At 35.7% G+C, this 22,551-nt stretch overlaps 1 protein-coding gene across 3 annotated transcripts in view; it reads right to left on the reverse strand.

The window, feature by feature from the left end:
* Positions 1-22,551, reverse strand: part of NPHP3 (nephrocystin 3) — a 42,999-nt gene that overhangs the window by 3,394 nt on the left and 17,054 nt on the right. For all 3 annotated transcript variants that reach the window (XM_063602931.1, XM_063602932.1, XM_008976107.4), the window contains 17 exons: positions 21,300-21,473; positions 18,536-18,639; positions 17,438-17,552; positions 17,022-17,165; positions 16,461-16,558; positions 14,352-14,454; positions 13,823-13,905; positions 11,917-12,055; positions 9,747-9,911; positions 8,290-8,384; positions 7,627-7,749; positions 6,173-6,362; positions 5,749-5,990; positions 4,246-4,321; positions 3,361-3,488; positions 1,658-1,898; positions 503-628 (listed from right to left, as the gene is read on the reverse strand). In XM_063602931.1, the coding sequence (XP_063459001.1) occupies positions 503-628; positions 1,658-1,898; positions 3,361-3,488; positions 4,246-4,321; positions 5,749-5,990; positions 6,173-6,362; positions 7,627-7,749; positions 8,290-8,384; positions 9,747-9,911; positions 11,917-12,055; positions 13,823-13,905; positions 14,352-14,454; positions 16,461-16,558; positions 17,022-17,165; positions 17,438-17,552; positions 18,536-18,639; positions 21,300-21,473 (2,346 nt within the window). The remainder of the gene's footprint in view (positions 1-502; positions 629-1,657; positions 1,899-3,360; positions 3,489-4,245; positions 4,322-5,748; positions 5,991-6,172; positions 6,363-7,626; positions 7,750-8,289; positions 8,385-9,746; positions 9,912-11,916; positions 12,056-13,822; positions 13,906-14,351; positions 14,455-16,460; positions 16,559-17,021; positions 17,166-17,437; positions 17,553-18,535; positions 18,640-21,299; positions 21,474-22,551) is intronic.

Below are 22,551 nucleotides of genomic sequence, written 5' to 3' on the forward strand. Positions count from 1 at the left end.
GATTAGTACTTTAAAATGTTAATATCCTCCTAAAAGATGGGAATAAACAGATTAACTTATGAATAATCATAGGAGAAGCAGTATAATAGAAAGTCAGATACTTAAGATTTAGACCTGGCTTGGTAACCATTTGACCATAATCCAATACTGTAAGCACAAACCTGTTCCTTTATTGCCCAATGGCTCCCCCACCTGATTCTCACCCATCATAATCAAATGCCACAGGCTTAAATACTTAAATAAATATTATATGGAGGGATGTAGGGTATCTCCAGAATTTTAGAAACTAAGCCTATGCTCTGAACTAACAGTGTTTTACACTAAGAGGAAGGGACCTTCGTACAAGTCTAACTTCAATAGTTTCTCAAGTACTAAAGGAAGTATTAGAAATATCCTTAAATTGTCTTTAGTTCTATTTAGTGTTCCCTATCTAATTCATGTTTACCTATATTTTATACCATAAAATCATTCACTGATACAACGTTAAAATATGGGAACTTACCATTTGGCTATAAAGAACAGCTAAGTTCACCAAGGCAGTAGCTACACTAGGGTGCTTTGGGCCAAAAGATTTCTGTCGAATTTCAACAGCCAATTCATACAAAGGTACAGCTTTGTCAAGTTTCCCCTAAAAAACAAGAGTTAAATCTAACAAAAATATAAGGCAATAAATATTATCTTATCAGAGCTTTTTCCATAAGTAAAATTTCATATTAAAGGGTAATTTTGAGGGAAAAAAATCTCAGAAGCATTTCCTATCAGCTTAATGATTAAGTTTATAGATAACTGAAAATTTAAAGCTACACTGTATAGAAAAGCATTTTTGATAATTCAGAAAACCCTTTAGGATCATCCACTATTACTGTTTCTAGTGTAGTAAAAACATATCAGCTGAAGTAGATTTACTATTGCACATAATTTGGAGACTGCATCAAAATCAAAAGCTCATTTCTTGCCAAATCCCTTCCAGATTTTTCTAACTACTTCACTTCACCTGAAAGTTGGGCAGAAATAGCAGCAATGTACCCCTCTTACTACAACAACTTTGGTGTCAGGATGACCAGTAATGGACCCACAAAGTCTAAAGACAGTCTACAACGCTCTGTAACTATGCTAAATGAAAGCAGGCTTCCCTGGAATTTTTTCTTTTTTGAGAACAGCTATAAAAATCCCAAATATCACTCAGTATAGAACCCTATGGCAAACAATGGTTACATTTAATTACAGGCAAAGCCAAGAAAGAACGAAATAAAAATGTTCATTTAATCAACTACAAAGACATCTCCTGATTTCTTATGTTTATGTTGCTTTACACAGCAAACTTAATATTGGTGGAATTTTAGAACTTCTGAAATGTAAAATAAGTTTGAATTAGAATGCTAATAAATGCATTTGTACTTGGAATGTATTTAACAAAACAAACCCAGCATATTAATTTACTAGTATATTATTTCAGAATCAAGAATCAATGTAACCAGTTCAGTATAAAATAATTATTTTTAAATGTTCTGCTCAGTTACTTGTTAAAAGTTAAATCATGATTTTTAAAGCTCATATAAACTAACCTGTCCCTCATAAAGATAAATTATTTTGCTCATAGTAGTTATGGCTTAACTGATATGTTATAAAACATGTAAGAATGTCAAAGATTACTTACCATTTTCTTATACAAGATGGCAAGATGCTTCACCGTATATGCCAAAGAAGGGTGATCAGGAGCTAATGCACGTCTCCGAATATCTAAAGCTCTTTCATAAAGTTCTTCTGCTTTATCATACTGTTTCTTTTCATTGCATAGAGCTGCCAGATTATTCAAAGACTGAGCACAGTCAGGGTGATCTGGTCCTAGAACTCGCTCCCTCATTTCTAAGGAACGCTTCAGAAACTGGTCAGCTGTTCTGTGAACACAATCCCAAAATGGCTTAAACTATCTATTTTCTAGAGTTTGGAATCCTGACCCCTTAATTAAGTGGAGAACTGACTCATCTTTATTCTTAGATTCTAGTTAAAATAAGAGATTCAGCTCAAAATCTTACTTTCCCCCTCTTCCCCACCCCTATCTCTTCCTGCCCTTTTCCTGATAGTTTGAGGGCCTAAAATGTGTGGATGATTGCCTCAATTCTCCACTTCTGAAAGAAAAACTGATAGGTATTTTCCAAAACAAACTTTTATACTTTAAAAATTATTAGACCTAGGTCCAATAAAAGATTTTTGTATTCACTCTTCCTCCCTTTGGAGTTAGTACTAAATAATTTTTATTTCTTTATTTTATTTTTTTGTATGTGTGCATGTGTGTAACCTTGAACTCCTAGGCTCAAGTGATCCTCCCACCTTAGCCTCTCAAGTTGCTGGGTCTACAGGTGTGTACCACCATGTCTGGCTAATTTATTAATTTTTTTTGTAGAGACAGGGTCTCACTATGTTGCCCAGGCTGGTCTTGAATTCCTGGCTTCAAGTGATCCTAATGCCTCAGCCTCCTAAAGCTCTGGGATTACAGGCATGAGCTATCATGCCCAGCCAGTACTAAATAATTTTTAACAAAAGAATAAATCATTATTTTTTATATAAGTTTCTGTAAGTGGGCTACAGATTTATTATACTTTTCTGACATCCAAAGTTTCAAATTTGTTATATTTTTCTGATATATGAAGTCCAAAAATACTTTTTATAACATATAAATATAAATGTCATTTTGAATCCTTTTGCCCAAATAAACTGACAAAACTAGAAACCGTCTACATTATTTACTATTAGTCCCAAGCTGCTGCTTCTGTGAGATCTCATGCACAATATCTACACAAACTCACTTTTCATAAATATATAAAATACACCAGGGAAGCTACAGAATAACTTTTCAGTTAAGAAACAATGTGGGCCAGGCATGGTGGCTTACGCCTGTAATCCTAGCACTTTGGGAAGCCAAGGCGGGCAGATCACGAGGTCAGGAGATCGAGACCATCCTGGCTAACACAGTGAAACCCTGTCTCTACTAAAAATGCAAAAAATTAGTTGGGCGTGGTGGCATGCGCCTGTAGTCCCAGTTACTCGGGAGGCTGAGGCAGGAGAATAGCTTGAATGGGAGGTGGAAGTTGCAGTGAGCCGAGATCATGCCACTGCACTCCAGCCTGGGCAACAGAGCGAGACTCCGTCTCAAAAAAAAAAAGAGTGTGAAAAGAAACACAGTAGAGAAAATGCCATGGTCTTTAGGTATGTGTATGCTCATTATATAACATCATACATGAAATTTTGCATGGTTTTTATCATTTTTTTTCTAGCTTTAGACTTGATAAAAATGTAAAACAGCATTGCATCAAAGAGAAAATGGTTAATTATTTTCATTATTAACCCCATGGTACTCACTCCAGGTTATTTTGAAGGTAGTAGAGAACACCCAGTTCGTTGAGGGTCCGAGCATTATCAGGTGTGTCCTTACCTAATGTAAGCTCTTCTAACTGTAGAGCCCGTCTACGTAAAAGGGCAAATCCGTACTGCAGCAGACATGAAAAATGAAAAGCAATCACTAAGTAGGTGCAATCCTTGATTCTGAAACAATATATGAGGGTCCTAAAAAATCTTCCTTTTTTCCCATTTAATCTAGATAACTATTATTTTAAGCATCACACTAAATTAACTTGATGATTACAAATACAAATATTTCCACATGGCAACACATTCCAAAATTCATTAAAAACTATTTCATGAAAATGATTATATTTTAGAAAGTAAATATCTCAAAGTGCTTCAAGAAATAATAGAATATAATTAATTTGCAGATATTTATCAACCCCATAGGTAAACACATAAACATCAAGTCCATAAAAATGCACACAGCATTTTAAATTAAAGAAATATGCTACATTTAGACTTTATCAGCAACTTAAAAAAATTAAAATAACTTTTATTGTGTATTTGAGGGGAAGGCTTTCTTCACATTTGAACATAACACAAAATGTTAACTAAATTTATTTTATTCCTTTTTCCAACCCTTTAAAGAACTGAGGTAGCTTTAAATTCCGTCTTTCAAAACCTAACCTTCAAATGAATTTAGAGTTCCACTTTTTAAAGTCTAAATTGTACTTCTCAGTAATATATTTTAACACATAAATAAGAAAATGTTAAGTAGTTCTCTTCTAAAAAACTAGAAGATTTTAAAATCTAAAGCTCTTAAACATGTGGGGTGTATGCATTTATGATGCTCTTTTCCTCTTACGTTCAAAACACAACACAAAAGAAATCTCTCCTTACCAAGTTGCCTTTTTTCTTTATAGCTTTCTGATGAATTTTAAAGGATTTTTTCCTAAAATGTTCAGCTTGTTCATATCTTAAAAAAAAATTACAGTAAGTCAAACAAAAGAAACATATTCAAAGTATACTTCAGTGAAATGAAAGCACTCTTTTCATAGTGTAAAGTATTTTTGGGCTATTAAATACAGCATTTTTTCTAGAAATGATAGTCATGACATTAGGAATCTCTAAAAACCCTTTCATAAAACAAAATATGACAAAACACTAAGATATCTTAGTCTATCATGGGTGTTTTTCTAATAAAAAGTTCTGTTCAATTAAAAAAATTTTGACAAATCAAAGCAAGTCTAGTCCTTTAAGTAGCTGACATCTGATCATCTTTAACTAATTTAACTCATCCTAAGTCTCTGAAGGGCAACCTAACTAAATGAAAATCCAAAATCTCAGTTTTCTATAGCACACTAATAATTTTTAATTAACAACTTTTTCTGCACAGGCTAATTTCTGGTCAAGTTTAAATGTGAAATTCACACAAAATTTGTACGAAGCAATACTTCTATAAGTTAAAAAATTCCATTATGTATCACTTATGATAGAGCAAAAGAAATAATTTTTAATAGAGGAAGAGATGCCATTCATTGGGTGCCTGATAGATAAGAAAGACTTTCTATTATACCAGAGATTGGCTTTTTCTATAACGGGCTAGAGAGTTAATATTTTAGGCTTTGTGGGCCGTGTGCTTTCTGTTCCAAGTAAGGAACTCCGCCACTGAAGCACAGAAGCAACCATGGATAATATATACATGAAAAACATTTGGCTGTGTTCCCTTTAAACCTTATTTACACAACTGGACTTGGCCTATGGGCAATGGTTTGCTGGCCCCATAAAGGTTGAACATCCCTAATCTGAAAACCCAAATTCTGAAATGCTCCAAAATCAGAAGCTTTTTGAGTGCTGTCATGATGCCACAAGTGGAAAATTCTGCACCTGACCTCAAGTGATGGGTCAACTCAAGCCACAGTCAAAACTGTGTTTTATGCACAAATTAAAACTAGTAAACAAAATTACTTTCAGGCTATGTGTATAAGGTATATATGAAACATAAATACATTTCATGTTTAGACTTGGGTCCCATCCCCAAGATATCTCATTATATATATGCAAATATTCTGAAATCTGAACAAATCCAAAATCCTGAACATTTCTGGTTCCACATTTGGATAAAGGATACTAAACCTATATTAGTAAAGCACTCAAAGTTAGTCAGTGAATGAGCCAGGATTCAAACTCAAGACTATATGACTCGAAAGTCCATGTTCTATCCTTCATGCATCTTCAAACAGAGATGAATCTTATAGTTCTAATTTTCTCTGTTTACCACATGAAGACTAGGCACAGGTTAAGGAAAAGTACACAGTGATAAAACAAAGCCTACCCTATAAGTACACTAAAACTGTAATTCCCCTTCATAAAATCAGGTATTACTGATCTAAAAAATCTTACTTATTTTGTTTCTGGTACAAAGTTGCAAGTGCCTCAAGTTCACGAGCAGTATATGGATGGTCCGCACCATAAGCATTTTCTGAGATTTCCAATGCCTGTTTATACAGTTGTTCTGCATTGCCAAACTTCTTCCACTGCACGTATACACTTGCTAGTTGGTGGAGGGACTGGGCTACTCTTGGGTGATCGGGATCTAAAGCTGTTTCTCGAATCTCTAAAGACCTCTGCAAAGGTACTACGGCCTGGGGGGAAAAGGGGTGAAAGGCCAGTTAAAGTGAGTGAAATGCTGCAAGATCTGTCATCTGATTAAATATTAAGGATTATAGCACAACAAATGAAAACCACATTAACATCTTGGAAAAAGAGAAGAGTGAACACAAAAATCCCACCTGTCTCTGGCTTGCCATTGATGTGCTGAGCTTACCTGACTGAGAAGGCCTAGATCCTTGAGAAATCGCCCCAAGGTTTCATAAAGATCAGCTAAGCAACTCATGTTGTCCTCGCCTTCGCAGTTTTTCTCATACTGCTTCAATGAATCGAAGTATTCTGTTGCCATTGCACTTTTGTCTTTGCCAACAAACTGCCAATAACTCAGCAACTCAGCAAAGTGTCCCCTGTTTCAACAAATAACAGTACTTTAATGAAAAACACACTTTAAAATCCATTACAGAATCAAAATTCCAGAATTAATATCAAGTTATTGACAATTTATTAGTAGGCAAGTACTGTGTAGTGAGGTAAGACTCAGACCACTCACTATCTGAATTCCACCACTATCCTAGCTATGTAATCTTGAGCAGGTTATCTGACCTCTTAGACCTCATCACCTTCATCTGCAGAAATGGAGACACTACCTGCCTCAGCTGGTACTGTAGGGGGATTATGGCACACAGTAAGTACTCCACGGTGTTGGCTGTTATCCTTAATACCATCATGGCTACTTACCAATGGGAATCTATCTGAATCCTTTTTACACATTTCACAATATGGAGCCAACCGCTGAGTTCACTCCCAAAATTATTTTAAGTATGGAAATTCAAAGAGAAGAAACTAATAAAAAATAAACTGTCACAGAGTATCTACTTTGTATTTTCATCAAGAAATTGAATGACAAAAGTAAGCTTATTCATCTGTAGGTGATCTTAAGTAGTATGGGGCTGGTAAACTAAAAAATACCTGATTTCAAAGGAATCATGAAAAATTGGAATGGAGATCAGAAATAAGAGATGCAACAAATTTGAGAGAGTTTATGTAGGAGCAAAATAAATTATGATACTTATTGTATAAGAAATGTCTAAATCTCTAAGTAAGGCAGAAAAAAACCCTCATGAAGCTTAGTAGGTTAGACAGTTGGCTCATAAAAAGGTAGTTCTGCCACTGACAAACTAGAACATATCAAAAGAGACAAACAGAATACATTTTTGAATTAGGGTAATTCTTTCTTTAAATTCAACACCAGACATAGAAAGTAAACAAACAAACAAAAACAAATAAATTCAACACCAGACAGATTCTACTTGGACCCGAGTCTGGTTTGAAGGCTACGCTTTCAGATATCTGAAGGCCCAAAGAAGCAGACATTATGAACCACCTCTCTGAGTGGTTTAAATTTAGACCTGCTTAAATGTAAGCATAAGATAAAAAGTTGAACCGAAATCATTCCAGCTCTGATTTCATAAAGCAGCAGTACTCTATGTTTTCCTCTTGGGAAAAGCAGATCTAATAGAGATTTGTAAATTGTCTCAAGATTTCTCCTACACTATTTGTATTTCAGATACTTAGACTAATTTTTAAATTAAAAATACCATTTTTTCTTTGTTAAACTGAACAACTTTAAATCTCTCTTTCTGGGGAAGGATGTTCTATAATGTTTCTTACCTTTTATAAAGGTTTTGAGACACAAAGAGATTAAGAAGGCAATCATGCAGCTTCTGTTTACTTCCCTGCTGCTGAAAAAGCCACGGGAGTTCATCTGCACTTCTCCAAGTCACTCTGTCCTGACTATCAGAAGAGAGGAGACAATATTCAATATCTTCCTACAATGAGACTGCTTCAAAAAGGCTTCAGGCAAATGTCAAAGGAAGAAAAATATTTAACATATATCTCTGATTCTTTAAGTATAATTTAATACTAAAAAAGTTAGGTCAAAATCAGAGACTTTACCAATCTAAGAAAATAAATTCAGTGATATGCAGAACCATCAACCAAACTCTAAAAGTATTTTCCTAAAATTGAACTATTTAAAAAAACACTCAATGGACCCATATATACACATACAGATACATGGACACAAACTATTGGAATAAAATAAAAATAATAAAATGATCCTACGTTGATTTTCCTTGTTTAAACTTTTAGCATAATATTAAAAGACAAAATCATCTTTTGCTCTTTTGACATTAACAGAATAGGGAGAGGATTTAATCTTTTTTGTAATAATTAAGTTTTTGTACTTTAGGTTGTAAGCTAAGAAACGAAATAAGGACACAAAGGTAGTGTGTTGCAGAAGTTACAGAAGAACAACAGGAACATTTACAATACCTTAGCTGCAAGGTGAAATAGTTGATTAGCTTTTGCCTGTATGAAGAAGTAACAGTGGGGCCTTCCAGGTACTCCAGTCTCACTGTTTCCCAAGCCTAGGGAGAAAAAGAAGAAATACTGAGTTCTATTTTACGTAAGTCACTGTACATCTAACAAGAGATTTGCAAAAAAGAATTTATAATTATTCCTATTTTATAGCTGTATAATAGAAATGTCACTTAAATGTTTTTAAATTTAGGACATATTTATTTGATAAACTGTTACTAGAATAAAAATTTCTGTACTAATATTTATAAGCTCAAAACACAATTTAATTCAAACTTTAGTTAATACATTAAAAATCTCAGAAGTGTGGAATGAAAAGTTACTAAAAAGAATAAATTATATTCAAACAATACACAATAAAGAAAGGAAAAAGGCTGTGAAATTGCAAACATTTCACATCTACAAATATGATACAGCATACTCAAATGTAAGACTTCATTTACAATTGTATATATATATAAATCAACCATGGCATTGCAGATGATAGGAATTATTTTAGCCAAAACTTCCTAAAGATTTACTTCTATGTGCTAAACATCTTTCTAGTACCTCACAAGGACCAAGAACCACCTCAATTAATTTGCTTCACAACCCCTTTCGTAAACTGCCAAAGTCCGCCTGGGGCTTAGATCTTGCCCAAGTTTAGATAGGCATTAATCCATGAAAAGGAGGCTGACTGGCTTACAGAGTCCAAACTCTTAATACATATACAGTCATGTGCACATAACAATGTTTTGGTCAACAACAAACTGCATACATGATGATGATCCTATAAAATTATAATGAAGCTGCCCTATACAGGCATACCGTTTTAAAACTTTCATACGACATTTTTACTGTAACTTTTCTGTATTTAGATACACAAATACAGTTACACACAGTATTCAGTACAGTAATATGCTGTGCAGGTTTGTAGCCTGGGAGCAATAGGCCATACCATATAGCCTCCATGTGTGGTAGGCTGTACCATCTAGATTTGTGTAAGTACGCTCTACAATGTTCACACAATGATAAAATCACCTAATGATGTGTTTCTCAGAACATATCCCCATTGTTAAGCAATGCATGACTGTATAATAATACCGCAATTCAATGAAACATAATTGAAAAAGACTTTTTTCTCTTCAAGAAATAAACTACCTTTAAGAAACTTTTTTTGATCTTTTGTGTCTGACTTATTTTTTAATTTTAAAAATTGTACTGTGGTAAGACCACTTAACATGAGATCTACCCTCTTAATAAATTTTTAAGTGTACTACAGTATTGTTAACTATAGGGACAATGTTGTATAGCAGATCTTTAGAATTTATTCCTTTGGCAGAAATAATCTTGCCACTGCACTCCAGCCTGGGTGACAGAGAAGACCCTGTTTCTTAAATAAATAAATAAAAAGATGCCTAAAATAACATTACCTGCAGATGTTGAAACCTAAGCAAGCCACATCCATAAGTCAACAAACACATTTTGTATAAACTGTGAATAAGGGAGGTCAAGAAAGTCCAGGACATCTCAGGATAGAGTTCCATCAGTTCTGATTCACTCACACCATTGTGACTAACATTGACAAGGCAGAGAATCTAGGTAGAAAAACAAATTAACGGTAATCATAAAGCACCTGTATAAGTAACTAACGGCCATTAAAATTTCCATAATTCTTTTAAGGCTATTTCTTTTTACCAAAACTTATAATTCAAATGATTTAATAAATCAAGAAACAGATTTATTAAAACACACTGTCCAAAAGACATTAATGAAGATTAAGATAGTGTATATATAAAATCTAGCACACCAAAGATAACACTCTTACAGAAAAAAGTACAGTGAAAATTAAAACTGCATAAAATGTATTATTATAATTAATGGCAGAATTCCAATTCCAGGAAGACAGTGGAAGAAAATAGCCCTCCTATTATAAACACGTATGAATATCAGACACATTTCTAAAAGCACAGCTTTTAGATAAATAAAGGGAAATCCTCCAACTGCCAAAAATGAATAGGAAATTGAAGTCAGAGTGTAAAGGGCTGGAACTGCTGGCTATGGGGGCAGTGGAGCTAGAGGACAGGCAGCATCCCCCAGGAATATAAGAGCTCAGGTTTTCACAGCCACAGTGGGATGGAAGGTGAGCCCTTAAGCTGTGTGAGGCAAGGAGGTAGAATTAGATTTCTTGTCAACACCAGGATCTTTGAAGGGCTTTGAAGGACCTTCACCCTCAGTGAAGGGGTGCATGAGAAAAACATTAGCCCACAGACGTGGAGAGAATACAAGGAACCTTGTGGGCTTGGAGTGGGCTGAGAAGTCCAAACCCTGGGAACCACCAAGCTGAAAAGTTAACATAAAAATAGATCCAGGTTCGGCAGGGCGCAGTGGCTCACGCCTGTAATTCCAGCACTTTGGGAGGCCAAAGTGGGCAGATCACGAGGCCAGGAGATCGAGACCATCCTGGCTATCACGGGGAAACCCCATCTCTACTGAAAATACAAAAAATTAGCTGGGCGTGGTGGTGGGTGCCTGTAGTCCCAGCTACTCGGGAGGCTGAGGCAGGAGAATTGCTTGAACCCGGGAGGTGGAGCTTGCAGTGAGCGGAGATCGCGCCACCGCACTCCAGCCTGGGCGACAAGGCGAGACTCCGTCTTGGGAAAAAAAAAAAAAAAAAAAATGAGATTGCTAGATATATGTTTTCAAAAACCAAAATTGAATACATCAACAAAAAACTACAATGTTATTTTAATTACATAGCACTTAATTCTAAAAATATATATATGGAAAATTAGACAAGGCAATTGTGAAGGATAATAATAAAAGGAGGTTTACCCAAGTAACTACCAAAGCTTACTTTAAAGTTTTAACAACTAAGCAGTATGGTACTGGCAAAGAATAGGCAAAATCAGAACAGAAGAGCCTAGAAACAGACCCACATTTATTTGTGAGCTTGATATTTGTCAGTTGGCATTGCAAATGAGCAGAAGAGATGTATTATTTAGTAAAAAGAACAATTAATTATCCATATGACAGAGGATTAAAAAGTGGATTCCTTCCTCACACAATAAACAAAAAGATATCAACAAGAGTTAAGGACTTCACACACGAAGAAAAAACTATAAAACTTTTTGAAGGAAATTGTGTGTGTGTGTGTATACACACACACACACATATATATGAAACAAAGCTTTGTATAATGAATGAAACATAATGAATGATACTATACAGTTAAAAGACAAGAAACAAACAGGAAAAAGACATTTATTTGCAAATTTTCTAATAAAGGATTTGTTTTCAGTAGGCAGAACATTTAAGACACCTACAGATCGATAAGGAAAAGACAAACGACCCACTTAAAAAATGGGTAAAGACTTGAACCAGCAATTCAGAAAAAAAGGATAGCCAATAACATGAAAAGATGATAAATCTCAATGATAATCAGGAAAACACAAATTTCCACAAGCACACTATGGCTATCAGCATTCCTGCATATGCCTGAAACATATTTAAGCACAAATTTTAAAAGAATTGTTATTTATTTCCATTCACACACACACAAAGCAAACTAACATTCCTTTTTATAAGTTTATTACATTCTACCTGCTTCATTAGCTCTTTATCCACATCATTTGCCATGGACTCCTGGATAGAGTGCAGAACAAGTCTATATAATGAAACAGTATCTTGACACTGGAAACACTGATGAAGGATTTTATCTAAATTGCCTGCTCTCCCAGCACTGTTGGAATCGAGAAGAGATTTAATTTCTTACAGATTGCCAACATCTGTGAAAATTTTGAGATCAGTTAAAAACAATGTGAACTCTATTTTTTGTACTGCAACCAATAACAAATTCAATAAAACATGATACAGGAAAGTGGTAGTTTTATGGGGCTGCTAGAGTCATTGGGTTTATTTTACTATATATAATTTAATTCAGTGCAATAAACATGCTGAAATCTATTATTTGTTAAGCAATTACTATGCATTATGGAACATAAAAATGAGTCAGACATGGTTCTTATTATCCAGAAGCATGCCACCTACATACAGGAAGCAGGGAAACGATGATAAGTATTGTTAGTTAGCCATGCAAATTAAATTTGTGTGGAGCCAGAATTTTGAAAACACAAGGCTAAAGAAAATCATTAAATAGGGGGGTATGTTTTAAAAGATTACACAATATTTACCAGTTTTTAAAAATAATATAAAGATGTACAAAGAGAAAAAACAAAGGGTCCATAGTCTCTTTAAAATAGGTACTTTCAAAAATAAAAACAGTAAAATAGATACTTTCAATGAACATTATTAAATGTATGAAAAATTACTCACACTCTTGAATCATACTCATTGTATCACTGATGTTCACAGAGGCCAGATGTGTTGCCACAACTAACAGTGGAAAAGGACAGTGGAAATATCACAGGCAGGCTGGGTACAGTGGTTCACATGCTGTAATCCCAGCACTTTGGGAGGCTAAGCAGGTGGATTGCTTGAGCCCAGGAGTTCAAGACCAGCCTGGCAATCATGGCAAAACCCCGCTTCTACTAAAAATACAAAAATAAGCCAGGCATGGTGGTGTGCTCTTGTAGTCCCAGCTACTCAAGAGGCTGAGGTGGGAGGATCGCTTGAGTCTGGGAGGCAGAAGTTACAGTGAGCCTAGATCAAGCCTCTGCTCTCCAGCCTGGGCAACAGAGAGTGAGACACTGTCTCAAAAACAAAAACAAAGATGAAATATCGTGGGCAATGTAAAGTTTCAGAAGATTTTTTTATTTCAAATTTGGTTCTCAAGATGAGAACATGGAATAAAGAGACAAGAAGTACTAGATTCGGTGTCTGGAAATATGTGTGCTAGAATTGCCATCTATTGCAATGAATAACAAAAAATGTATTAATCTTTTTTTTTTTACCTCAGATGGAGAAAAGACAAAGTAGAGTGATGCTATACTGAAGAAGAAATAAAAGTAGTAAAACATTCTAACGGTTGAGAATAGATAGAATAGGGTAAAGCTATACTGAGGAAATAAAAGTAGTGATACTCTAATGCTTATCTAAAGGCAGATTACTAATGGATATCTAAAATAGAACTATTTTATAATTAAAAAGTTTATCAGGACTTGAGAACAGAGACAATTAAAAATTCATATCCATATATCTACCTCCTGATATTCAAAGATACCTGAAATAATATTGTAACCCTCAGTTGTTTCCTTCACTTTCCCAAAGCTAGGGGCCACAAATGAGGGTGAGGATGGCTTTCTTTTGCAACCTCCAATAGGGAACAGATTAGTGTGAAGAAAATTAGACAAATCTATCAAGTTCTGACAATCATGGACAGTAGGCACCTGTAAGCCATGTTCTCACAAATGTTAGTATCACTATTCAAATAAAATCTGAGTGGCTCAACAGATTGGTGTAGTGATCAGTTCTCAGTTTTGCAGGGTGAGACAGGGTCTGCAGCAAACACAAAACATGCAGAAGATCATGTAAAATAACCACCACTTACCGCGCGATCATTTTGCCGAAAAGGGTGACATAAAGGGCATTGCAGGTTGTAGCAGAACGACAGTGTCGTTCTAGCTTCTTCTCCTGCACCAGTTTACCAAGAAAAACAAAACAGAAATACAAAAACCACCCTGGAATTAAGCGGTCTTTACTACCCAGCCATCAACAAGTACCCCGACAGAAATAACACTATTGCTGCCATCCGTGACATCACAACATGCAGTGGTGGCTCCTCGGCTGTGGGCAGCCTTCCAACTGCAGACCACAGATATGGCCAGTATGAAAATGCTCTTTTGCTTTTAAAATACCTGCTTAATATTATATACTAAAGTCAACCTTAAGACCAAAATCTTTTTATTGCTTCTTTTCTACCTGTCATTAGTTTAAGAGGCAATACATTTACCAAAGTAATTACTAAACTCCAGTTTTCCTTATAACAGATCCCCTATATTGAATTTTAAGTCTCTCATAAGATGTTTCATAGGAAAGATGAGAGAGTAAAAGATTGCATCAAAATGAAAAATACACACCTGCTCTTTACTCAATTTAATGTCTAGAGAGTGGCATTCTGCAATTATAATAGATTTTGCATCTTTTGGACTTAAGGGATCAAGATGAAGTGTAGGCCACAACCTTTTATGTAAAGAAAAGAAAAATGAAATTTTAATAATACAACAAGAACTGTAATTACCCACAACACAATCTAAAATCCACCACAGGAATTAACATTTTATACTGCTTTTGTAAAATAAGCAAAACTAATGTCTATTAATCATATTAAGTAATTAATATATCTTACTCATTCTAATATGTGTATCATTACTTTGAGCAATGAATCACAACAAACAGTGTTATAAAATAAACAGTATATACATTAGATAGTTACATGGTAAAACATTTCTAGTTCTATGTTCCATACTATCAGTAAAACTAAGCATAGGTATGAGTATCTATGAGGAGTGGCACCAGACACAATTATTGTCTACAAGCACTTGTAATGCAACTGAAATTTAACTATTACAATATACATTCTTGATATGGTACTGAAAATTGCATTTGTGGGGGAGTGAAAAAACTTACTCTTTTTATGTATAAAGTACACATAGACACATATATCTATATACACAAGCTAATATACAATATGTGTGAGGTATTAAAATTTCTTGGGGGAGGCAATTACAAATAAAATGTCTAAAATGGCTCCTTATAGGAGCAAAAACAGGTTGAGAAACACTGCTCCATGGGATCCAATTGCTCTACTACTTTTTTTTTTTTTTTGAGGCAGAGTCTCGTACTGTTGCCTAGGCTGGTGTGCAGTAGTGCCATCTCGGCTCACTGCAACCTCTGCCTCCCAGGTTCAAGTGATTCTCCTGTCTCAGCCTCCCAAGTAGCTAGGATTACAGGCACCCACCACCACGCCTGGCTAATTTTTTATATTTCTAGTAGAGGTGGGGTTTCACTGTTGGCCAGGCTGGTCTTGAACTCCTGACCTCCTGATCCACCCACCTCGGCCTCCCAAAGTGTTGGGATTACAGGCATGAGCCACTGTGCCCAGCCATTTGTTTGTTTTTTGAGATGGGAGTTTCACTCTTGTCGTCCAGGCTGCAGTGCAGTGGTGCAATCTCAGCTCACTACAACCTCCACCTCCTGGGTTCAAGCGATTCTTCTGCCTTAGCCTCCCGAGTAGATGGGATTACAAGCACCCGCCACCATGCCTGGCTAATTTTTGTATTTTTAGTAGAGAAGGGTTTCACCATGTTGGCCAGGTTGGTCTTGAACTCCTGACCTCAGGTGATCCACCCGCCCTGGCCTCCCGAAGTGCTGGGATTACAGGTGTGAGCTACCATGCCCGGCCACTCTACTACTTTTTAAAGGACCATTAAAGTGAGCTTGCATTTCAAAATAACAGGTGTCTATTATTCCCAGCCCGGCCCTTTCTCTATTTTCCTCATCTATAAATTTAACTGCCTACTAGACATCGTTACGTGGAGCTACTCAAACTAACCATGATTAAAAACTAAACTCATCACCTTTTCCCCACAACCTGCCTGTCCTTTGTGTTTCCTATTTCAGTTCATGAAGCTACATTAATTAATTTCTCAAGTCAGAAACTCCAGAATCATCCTGGCTCTTTCTTTTCCCTTGCATCCCAGATCTATCTAACCTCCCTGCAAATCCCTTTTTTTTTTTTTTTTTGGAGACAGGGTCTCCCTCTGTCACCCAGGCCGAAGTGCAGTGGCACGATCTCTGCTCACTGCAACCTCTGCCTCCCAGGTTCAAGCGATTCTCCTGCCTCAGCCTTCCAAGTAGCTGGGATTACAGGCATGTGCCACCATGCCCAGCTAATTTTTGTATTTTTTGTAGAGACAGGGTTTCACCATGTTGGCCAGGCTGGTCTCAAACTGCTGGCCTCAAGTGATCCACCCACCTTGGCATCCCAAAGTGCTGGGATTACAGGTTCACACCATCTATACAATTCTATAGATTGTATTTTTTTTTCATAAATTCACCCACTTCTCCCCATCCTCACTGCAAGTCACATAAAAAATGTGAAAACCATAAATGCATATTAAAAATCTTTCCTTGTTTGTACTTAAAACATTTCATGTACTCTGAAAGAACTAAAGTTGGCATCGTACCTCCATGCTGGAGGGCATGTTTCTACATTCACAGAAACAATTACTCTTACATTCACTGGCAGTGGATCTATCAGCCATTTCATGTGTTTTTCAACTTGCTTAAAAATATAAAAACAAAATTCAATCTATTAATCAAAATATTTCAAAACAATCCAATAATAGCTCCCCAAATAAAATGAAATTCTCATTAAGTTTATCTTATTAAGGATAAAAATCTTATTTTGGGGTGATTTATTTTAGAATTTTAAAAGAACAAGTAGCAAAACATTATTATCACCAATCTGAACTCTGGACACGTCAGGAAATGTCAAGGCCCTAAAAATATGTCAGAACGAATAGTCTTTGTTAATTGTGTAAATTCAGTTGGTCTTTCTTAATAAGATATTAGTGTCTGTGGGCATACGATATATTTTTTTAATCCATGTTACCTCCCTAGAAATAAAGCAGAAATATAAAAAATAACATCATATTTTCTTCTCACAAACATATAAATGCCTGCTCTAGCTATTACTGAATTTGCATCTCTGAGTGTATCAATAGGTAACAAATGGAAAACGGTACCTGAACTTGATCTATAGAATCAATAACGATGATGATGCTGCCTTGATGACGAGCAGAGAGTTTTTCCAGCCAACGTGGAAATTCTTCCAGAAGCTTAGCAGGATCCAGTGTCAGAGCAGAGACTGACCAAGAGTGCTGCATCAACTACAAGATAAGAACACACACAAACTGAAGTAGTTACACGTAGTTACTGAAGTAGTTACAGAGCTGGGGGAAATATTTCTATTCTTACTTTTTTATAAACCAAAATCAAGTCACCAAGAGGACCCGATTGTATCGAATATTATTTTTAACCTTATACAAAACCAAAACAGGTGGATAATACTGAAAATTGGTTTACCAGTAGGTACTTATTAGTCCCAACAATTTCTGAATCTAAATAAAATTCTGTAATTCCAAAAGATGGGATACTATACCTTTAGAGTTAGTCGTTTAATAATCAAGGAGGACTCTGAGCTGGTTGACATGGGCCTTCCCACAAAATGGGAAAGAATCAGTGTGTTGGGGGAATTCTTCTGTTGCAATTGAATCCTGAAAGAAAAAGACAGAACTTTTATAAAACCGATAAAGTTCCTTGACTGTCAATAAAACAAGAATTCACAATGCAGTAAACATCAAATGTTGCCTAACTGAGCAATCAGATGGTCAGTTACTTTTAAATAAATATGGAGATTTCTGTTTTTACTCCACTTTTAGATCCTTCTAAATAATCTTCTAAAAAATTGTAGATTCATTTTAATTACAAATAGATGTTAATTAACAGAAACCAAAGTACTTTACATATGAGGGTAAGGTATTAGTAAAACAAGCATTAACTTTTAATTAAAAATTCCTACTAGAGGAAAATTTGTTAGGTACAAAAATATTATTTTCCAAACATAACTTTAAATAAAAGGGTAATAAAAAGGAGACAACTACGTATACTAACCCTTCAATGTAAATAATTATGAAAGAAAGAAAATATTTTTACTGCTTGTTTTTAAATAACATAATGAAATAATAAAGTTTATTAGCTTATATGAACCTTAGTCCATAATTTGAAGAACTAGATTGCATTCATGGTGAAGGTTATCCTTAATTTTGATGTTCTGTAGAATGTATTTCACTCTAATTAGTATGCTTTTGTCGTTTCAAATATTTAAAGTATCAATGAAACTTTTAAATAAAGGCAATAATTACAAATAAAGGCACATTACAATCCACTTAATAACATATGTGTTATATGACATATCACATATGATCACTTCCGTACAAAGCACTCCCATAGCTGTTACTTATGTGATTTATATACATAATCATAAATGTTCATGCTTCCTATTCCTTTCTCATTCTGTGTCTTCTCTCTAACATCCAAATTCTATGCATTTCAGGGCATGAACCTATTGTTTTATTCCTTTTTACTTTGTTAATGTTTAGTGTAGGCCGCGCAGGAAGGCAGGCATGCAATATATTTTGTTGAATAGATTCAGTAATTCAAACAATGACAACAATAATTTAATTGCACTGCATCATACCACTTTGATAAAAGAAGAGACTTCCCAGAACCTGGTCCTCCAGACACGAGAAGAGGTGGAATCGGGGCTGGTGCTGCCACTAGATCATTAAGGCGTTGGTAATACTAGAAAAAAAAATGAATTTACATTGTAAGGAAGCACATGCCTCTGAGACTACTGAAGAGTCAACTTCTGATTACTCTTTGAAAATACTGGAGAAAAGCTGTGTGAGAAAATGAAATCTATTTTTAGTTGACAGCACCCTCATAATTGCCTACTTTTATGGCTGGCAAAAACATGACTGAACTAGTAAACTAAGAATGGGCCTCAAATGGCTGGGCGCGGTGGCTCATGCCTGTAATCCCAGCACTTTGGGAGGCTGAGGCGGGTGGATCATGAGGTCAGGAGATGGAGAACATCCTGGCTAACACGGTGAAATCCTGTCTCTACTAAAAATACAAAAACAAAATTAGCCGAGCGTGGTGGCAGGCGCCTGTAGTCCCAGCTACTCAGGAGGCTGAGGCAAGAGAATGGCGTGAACCTGGGAGGTGGAGCTTGCAGTGAGCCGAGATCGCACCACCGCACTCCAGCCTGGGCGACAGAGCAAGACTCCGTCTCAAAACAAACAAACAAACAAACAAACAAAAAATGGGCCCCAATTTCTTCTACATGTAGTATTGCTGTAAATTAATGGGTAAAGGACAACATTTCAGGTCCCTGTGGGGTTTTGCAACACTCAAATGTTTGCAGAATGTTTCAGGGAGCTCACTGTAGCCCCCAAATCACAGAAAATACTGCAGAAGACCTTGAAGGTACTAGCAGGCCACCTAGATCTCCTGGTCAGAGGAATAAACACCTGTCCTGGGAATCACCTCAGTTTCTGGGGGTGAGAAAAGGTCCAAATAAGAGCAGGTTTTGTCTGGGGACTTGGAGTCTCCCAATCTGCCCAAGACAATCAGGTTAGCCTAGGCTGCCTGAGATCTTTTTGAAACTAAGTGAGTTCAGTGTAAAGTCCAAGAATTCCTATTTCCCAAGTTTTCCCCAGAAACTCAAAACTGGTTCAAAGCTAAAAAGGACACACTCAAAAACCAAAATATCTTAGTACTTATTAAGGAGTTTCAAACATTATCTTGAGACTTGACTTTTTCTTCAGTGTACCAGTGGTCTAAATGATAGCTGATGAGGAATTTTAAAAAGTGTATAGTAAGTAGTTTGCAGCCAGCTTTAGGCTTGCTTTAGAATAACACAATTCTCCAGCAACTATAATGAATTACTTGGTATAGTTTTTCAATCAATTTTTCTACTTGTTATATTTAATTAACAGGCAGAAAAATTATATCTCTAAAGAATATATTCCCCAGGAACTCAAATAATTCAAATAGAAATGATACTTCTGAAGGAGAAAAGAAAGTCTTGATTTACTACCTCATAAGTCCTAACAACTTAGTTCATGGTCCCACAGAAAGCCCATTTATAGGATCCATGCTTCCCAGGTTAAGACCCATGGCTATAAAAGAAAAACCATAGGATCTGGAGCCAGAAAAGAACGAGGTTCAACTCCCAGATCTGCAATCTACTCACTGTGTACTCTTAGGCAAACCCTAATCTGAACCTCAGTTTCTTTATTTATAAAATAACAATAGCAATACTTCTCATAAAATAACGACTAACATTTATCATGGGCCAGGTACTGTGCTAAGCACTTTATGTGCATTATCTGATTTAATCCTTGCAACAAGTACCTATGAGGTAGGTACTATTAGTTATTCTCATTTTACAGCCAAGAAAGTCAAAGTTTAGAGTGGCCAAGTAACTTGAAGAAATATAGTTAGTAAATGATGGAACCAGGACATTAACGGACAGTCTAAATTCAAAAAGTTCTGTAAAAATACAACTGTTAATATTAGCTACTATAGTATTCTGTAAAATATTAGTTCTTACATTAATTTTTAACTATTTTTTTTAACTTGCACATAGATTTCATTGTATATTTCAAGTTCTGATAATTTGTTTAGATATTTAAGGATGTTGATAAGACTGATAAAGAAGGACTTATCTGCCTATTTCATGAACTACTATGCTTTGTTTTCTGAATGTAATATTTTGATTCAAGAATTGGAAGAACAGAGAGACTTACTATTCTTTTTTTTTCTTTTCTTTCTTTCTTTCTTTTTTTTTTTTTTTAAAGACAGGGTCTTGCTCTGTTACCCAGGCTGGAGGGCAGGGGTGTGGTCATGGCTCACTGCAGCCCTGACCTCCTGTGCTCAATTGATCCTCCCACCTCAGCCTCCCAAGTAGCTGGGATTACAGGTGCATACCACCATGCCTGGTAAACTTTTGTATTTTTTGTAAAAACAAGGTTTCGCCATGTTGCTCAGGCTAGTTTCAAACTACTGGGCTTAAAGCAATCTGCTTGTCTCAGCCTCCCAAAGTGTTGAGATTACATGCGTGAGCCACTGCACCTGGCCTCAGCCTTACTATCCTTATCAAGTTTCCTAGCTATCCTAATCCTGGTCTGAGTGAGTTGCAGATGGTGGCATAATAAACATGTGGTTGATAAATTCTAGTCCATAACTAAAAATGTTCGGTCTTTATAAGCACATTTGAATCCCACATATCTTTCTTATGACACAAACCTAAGCACATCTCAACATGGATAATCAAGTCATGAGATTAGACAACTAATATAATCATAAACCTTAACTATATTTAGATGAAAATACAATCATAATACAGCCTTTAAGTGGTGACAGTTCTTTGTTGCAATAATACTCCAAGCACTTACTTTCTCAAATCCCAACTCATGGGCTGAATTAGAAGCCTGCTGAAAAGTTTCCGTTTGCTCTTGTTCATCATGTATGTCCCACAGAACATCACCAAAATCATCTTCTTCTGGAATGGAATCCTCACTGCCCAAATCCTTAGTCTCCAAGTCTGTGTTCTCAAAACCCAGTATGTCCTGAACACAAAGAACAACCACACAAAAATGAATGAAGAAAATAAAGATCTTACAGCGGGGTCACCCAGGCCCAAAGTGGGCTTCACCTACTTTTGGGAGGGCAAGTTCAAACATACAGCCTTTGTATAATACCTACAAGAATAAACTGATAACTACAAAAAAATCACTAATTTAAAAACAAATAAAAGAAATAAAAATATTAAAATAAAAGAAATGAATACCTCTTTTTATAAAAATAAAATTAAAGGAATATTTGAATCCCATGGAATTTGTTTTCTGAAAAATGTTACACAACATCTTTGGTTGTATCTGGCTGGTGAATAGTTATAAAGTACTAATGACTAGGAAATATGCTATAAGAATTGAATTACTAAGATGTGATTTCTTGATCTCAAGTATCTCTGTGGTCATATTCAGTTTTTATATTAGGTTACTGAAAATATGTTATCCTTCAAGCACTAATGATGGTAAATACATTCACTTTCACTTGCTGCCATTCTTTCTGCTCAATTAATTTATCTTGGTCCTAAAATTTGCAAGATTGTGAAGCTCAAATTTGATAAAGACAATCTTTATACTAGAGAGCACCATACAAAATGTGTTGCCAGAGGTCATATCATTTTGGGGCTCACTCTTTTTCTCTAATAATAAATCTTCAAGCTTCCTACTTCTCAAATAGGGTTTTTGGTTGGCTGGGGGAGGTGTCAGAAGGTGTGGGCAACCACAGGCTAAACATGGTACATCTTCCCACTGCGCCCATTCTGTTTGAGGGAGAGGGGAATAATAAATAATCACTATTACTATTTTTTTCTAATATATAATTTAAAATTATTTTTTATATTAAACACAAACATAGACATAATATCAGGCAGAATATATAACTCACATAAATTTTCAAGATAGCACATGAAACTTCATAGAGACTTCCAGCTCAAGGCCCCTCCCTGGTCCATGTTCTCACCCCCCTGGAGGCATGCTTTCATCCCCCTCTTCTGTTAGGGATACCATGGGGGGAAAACCTGAGAGGGACTTTCCTAATATATAAAAATTCAAAGGGTACACAGAGGAGCCTCCCTAT

This window comes from Pan paniscus, chromosome 2, assembly GCF_029289425.2.
Source record: "Pan paniscus chromosome 2, NHGRI_mPanPan1-v2.0_pri, whole genome shotgun sequence".
In the NCBI taxonomy this organism is placed as follows: domain Eukaryota; kingdom Metazoa; phylum Chordata; class Mammalia; order Primates; family Hominidae; genus Pan; species Pan paniscus.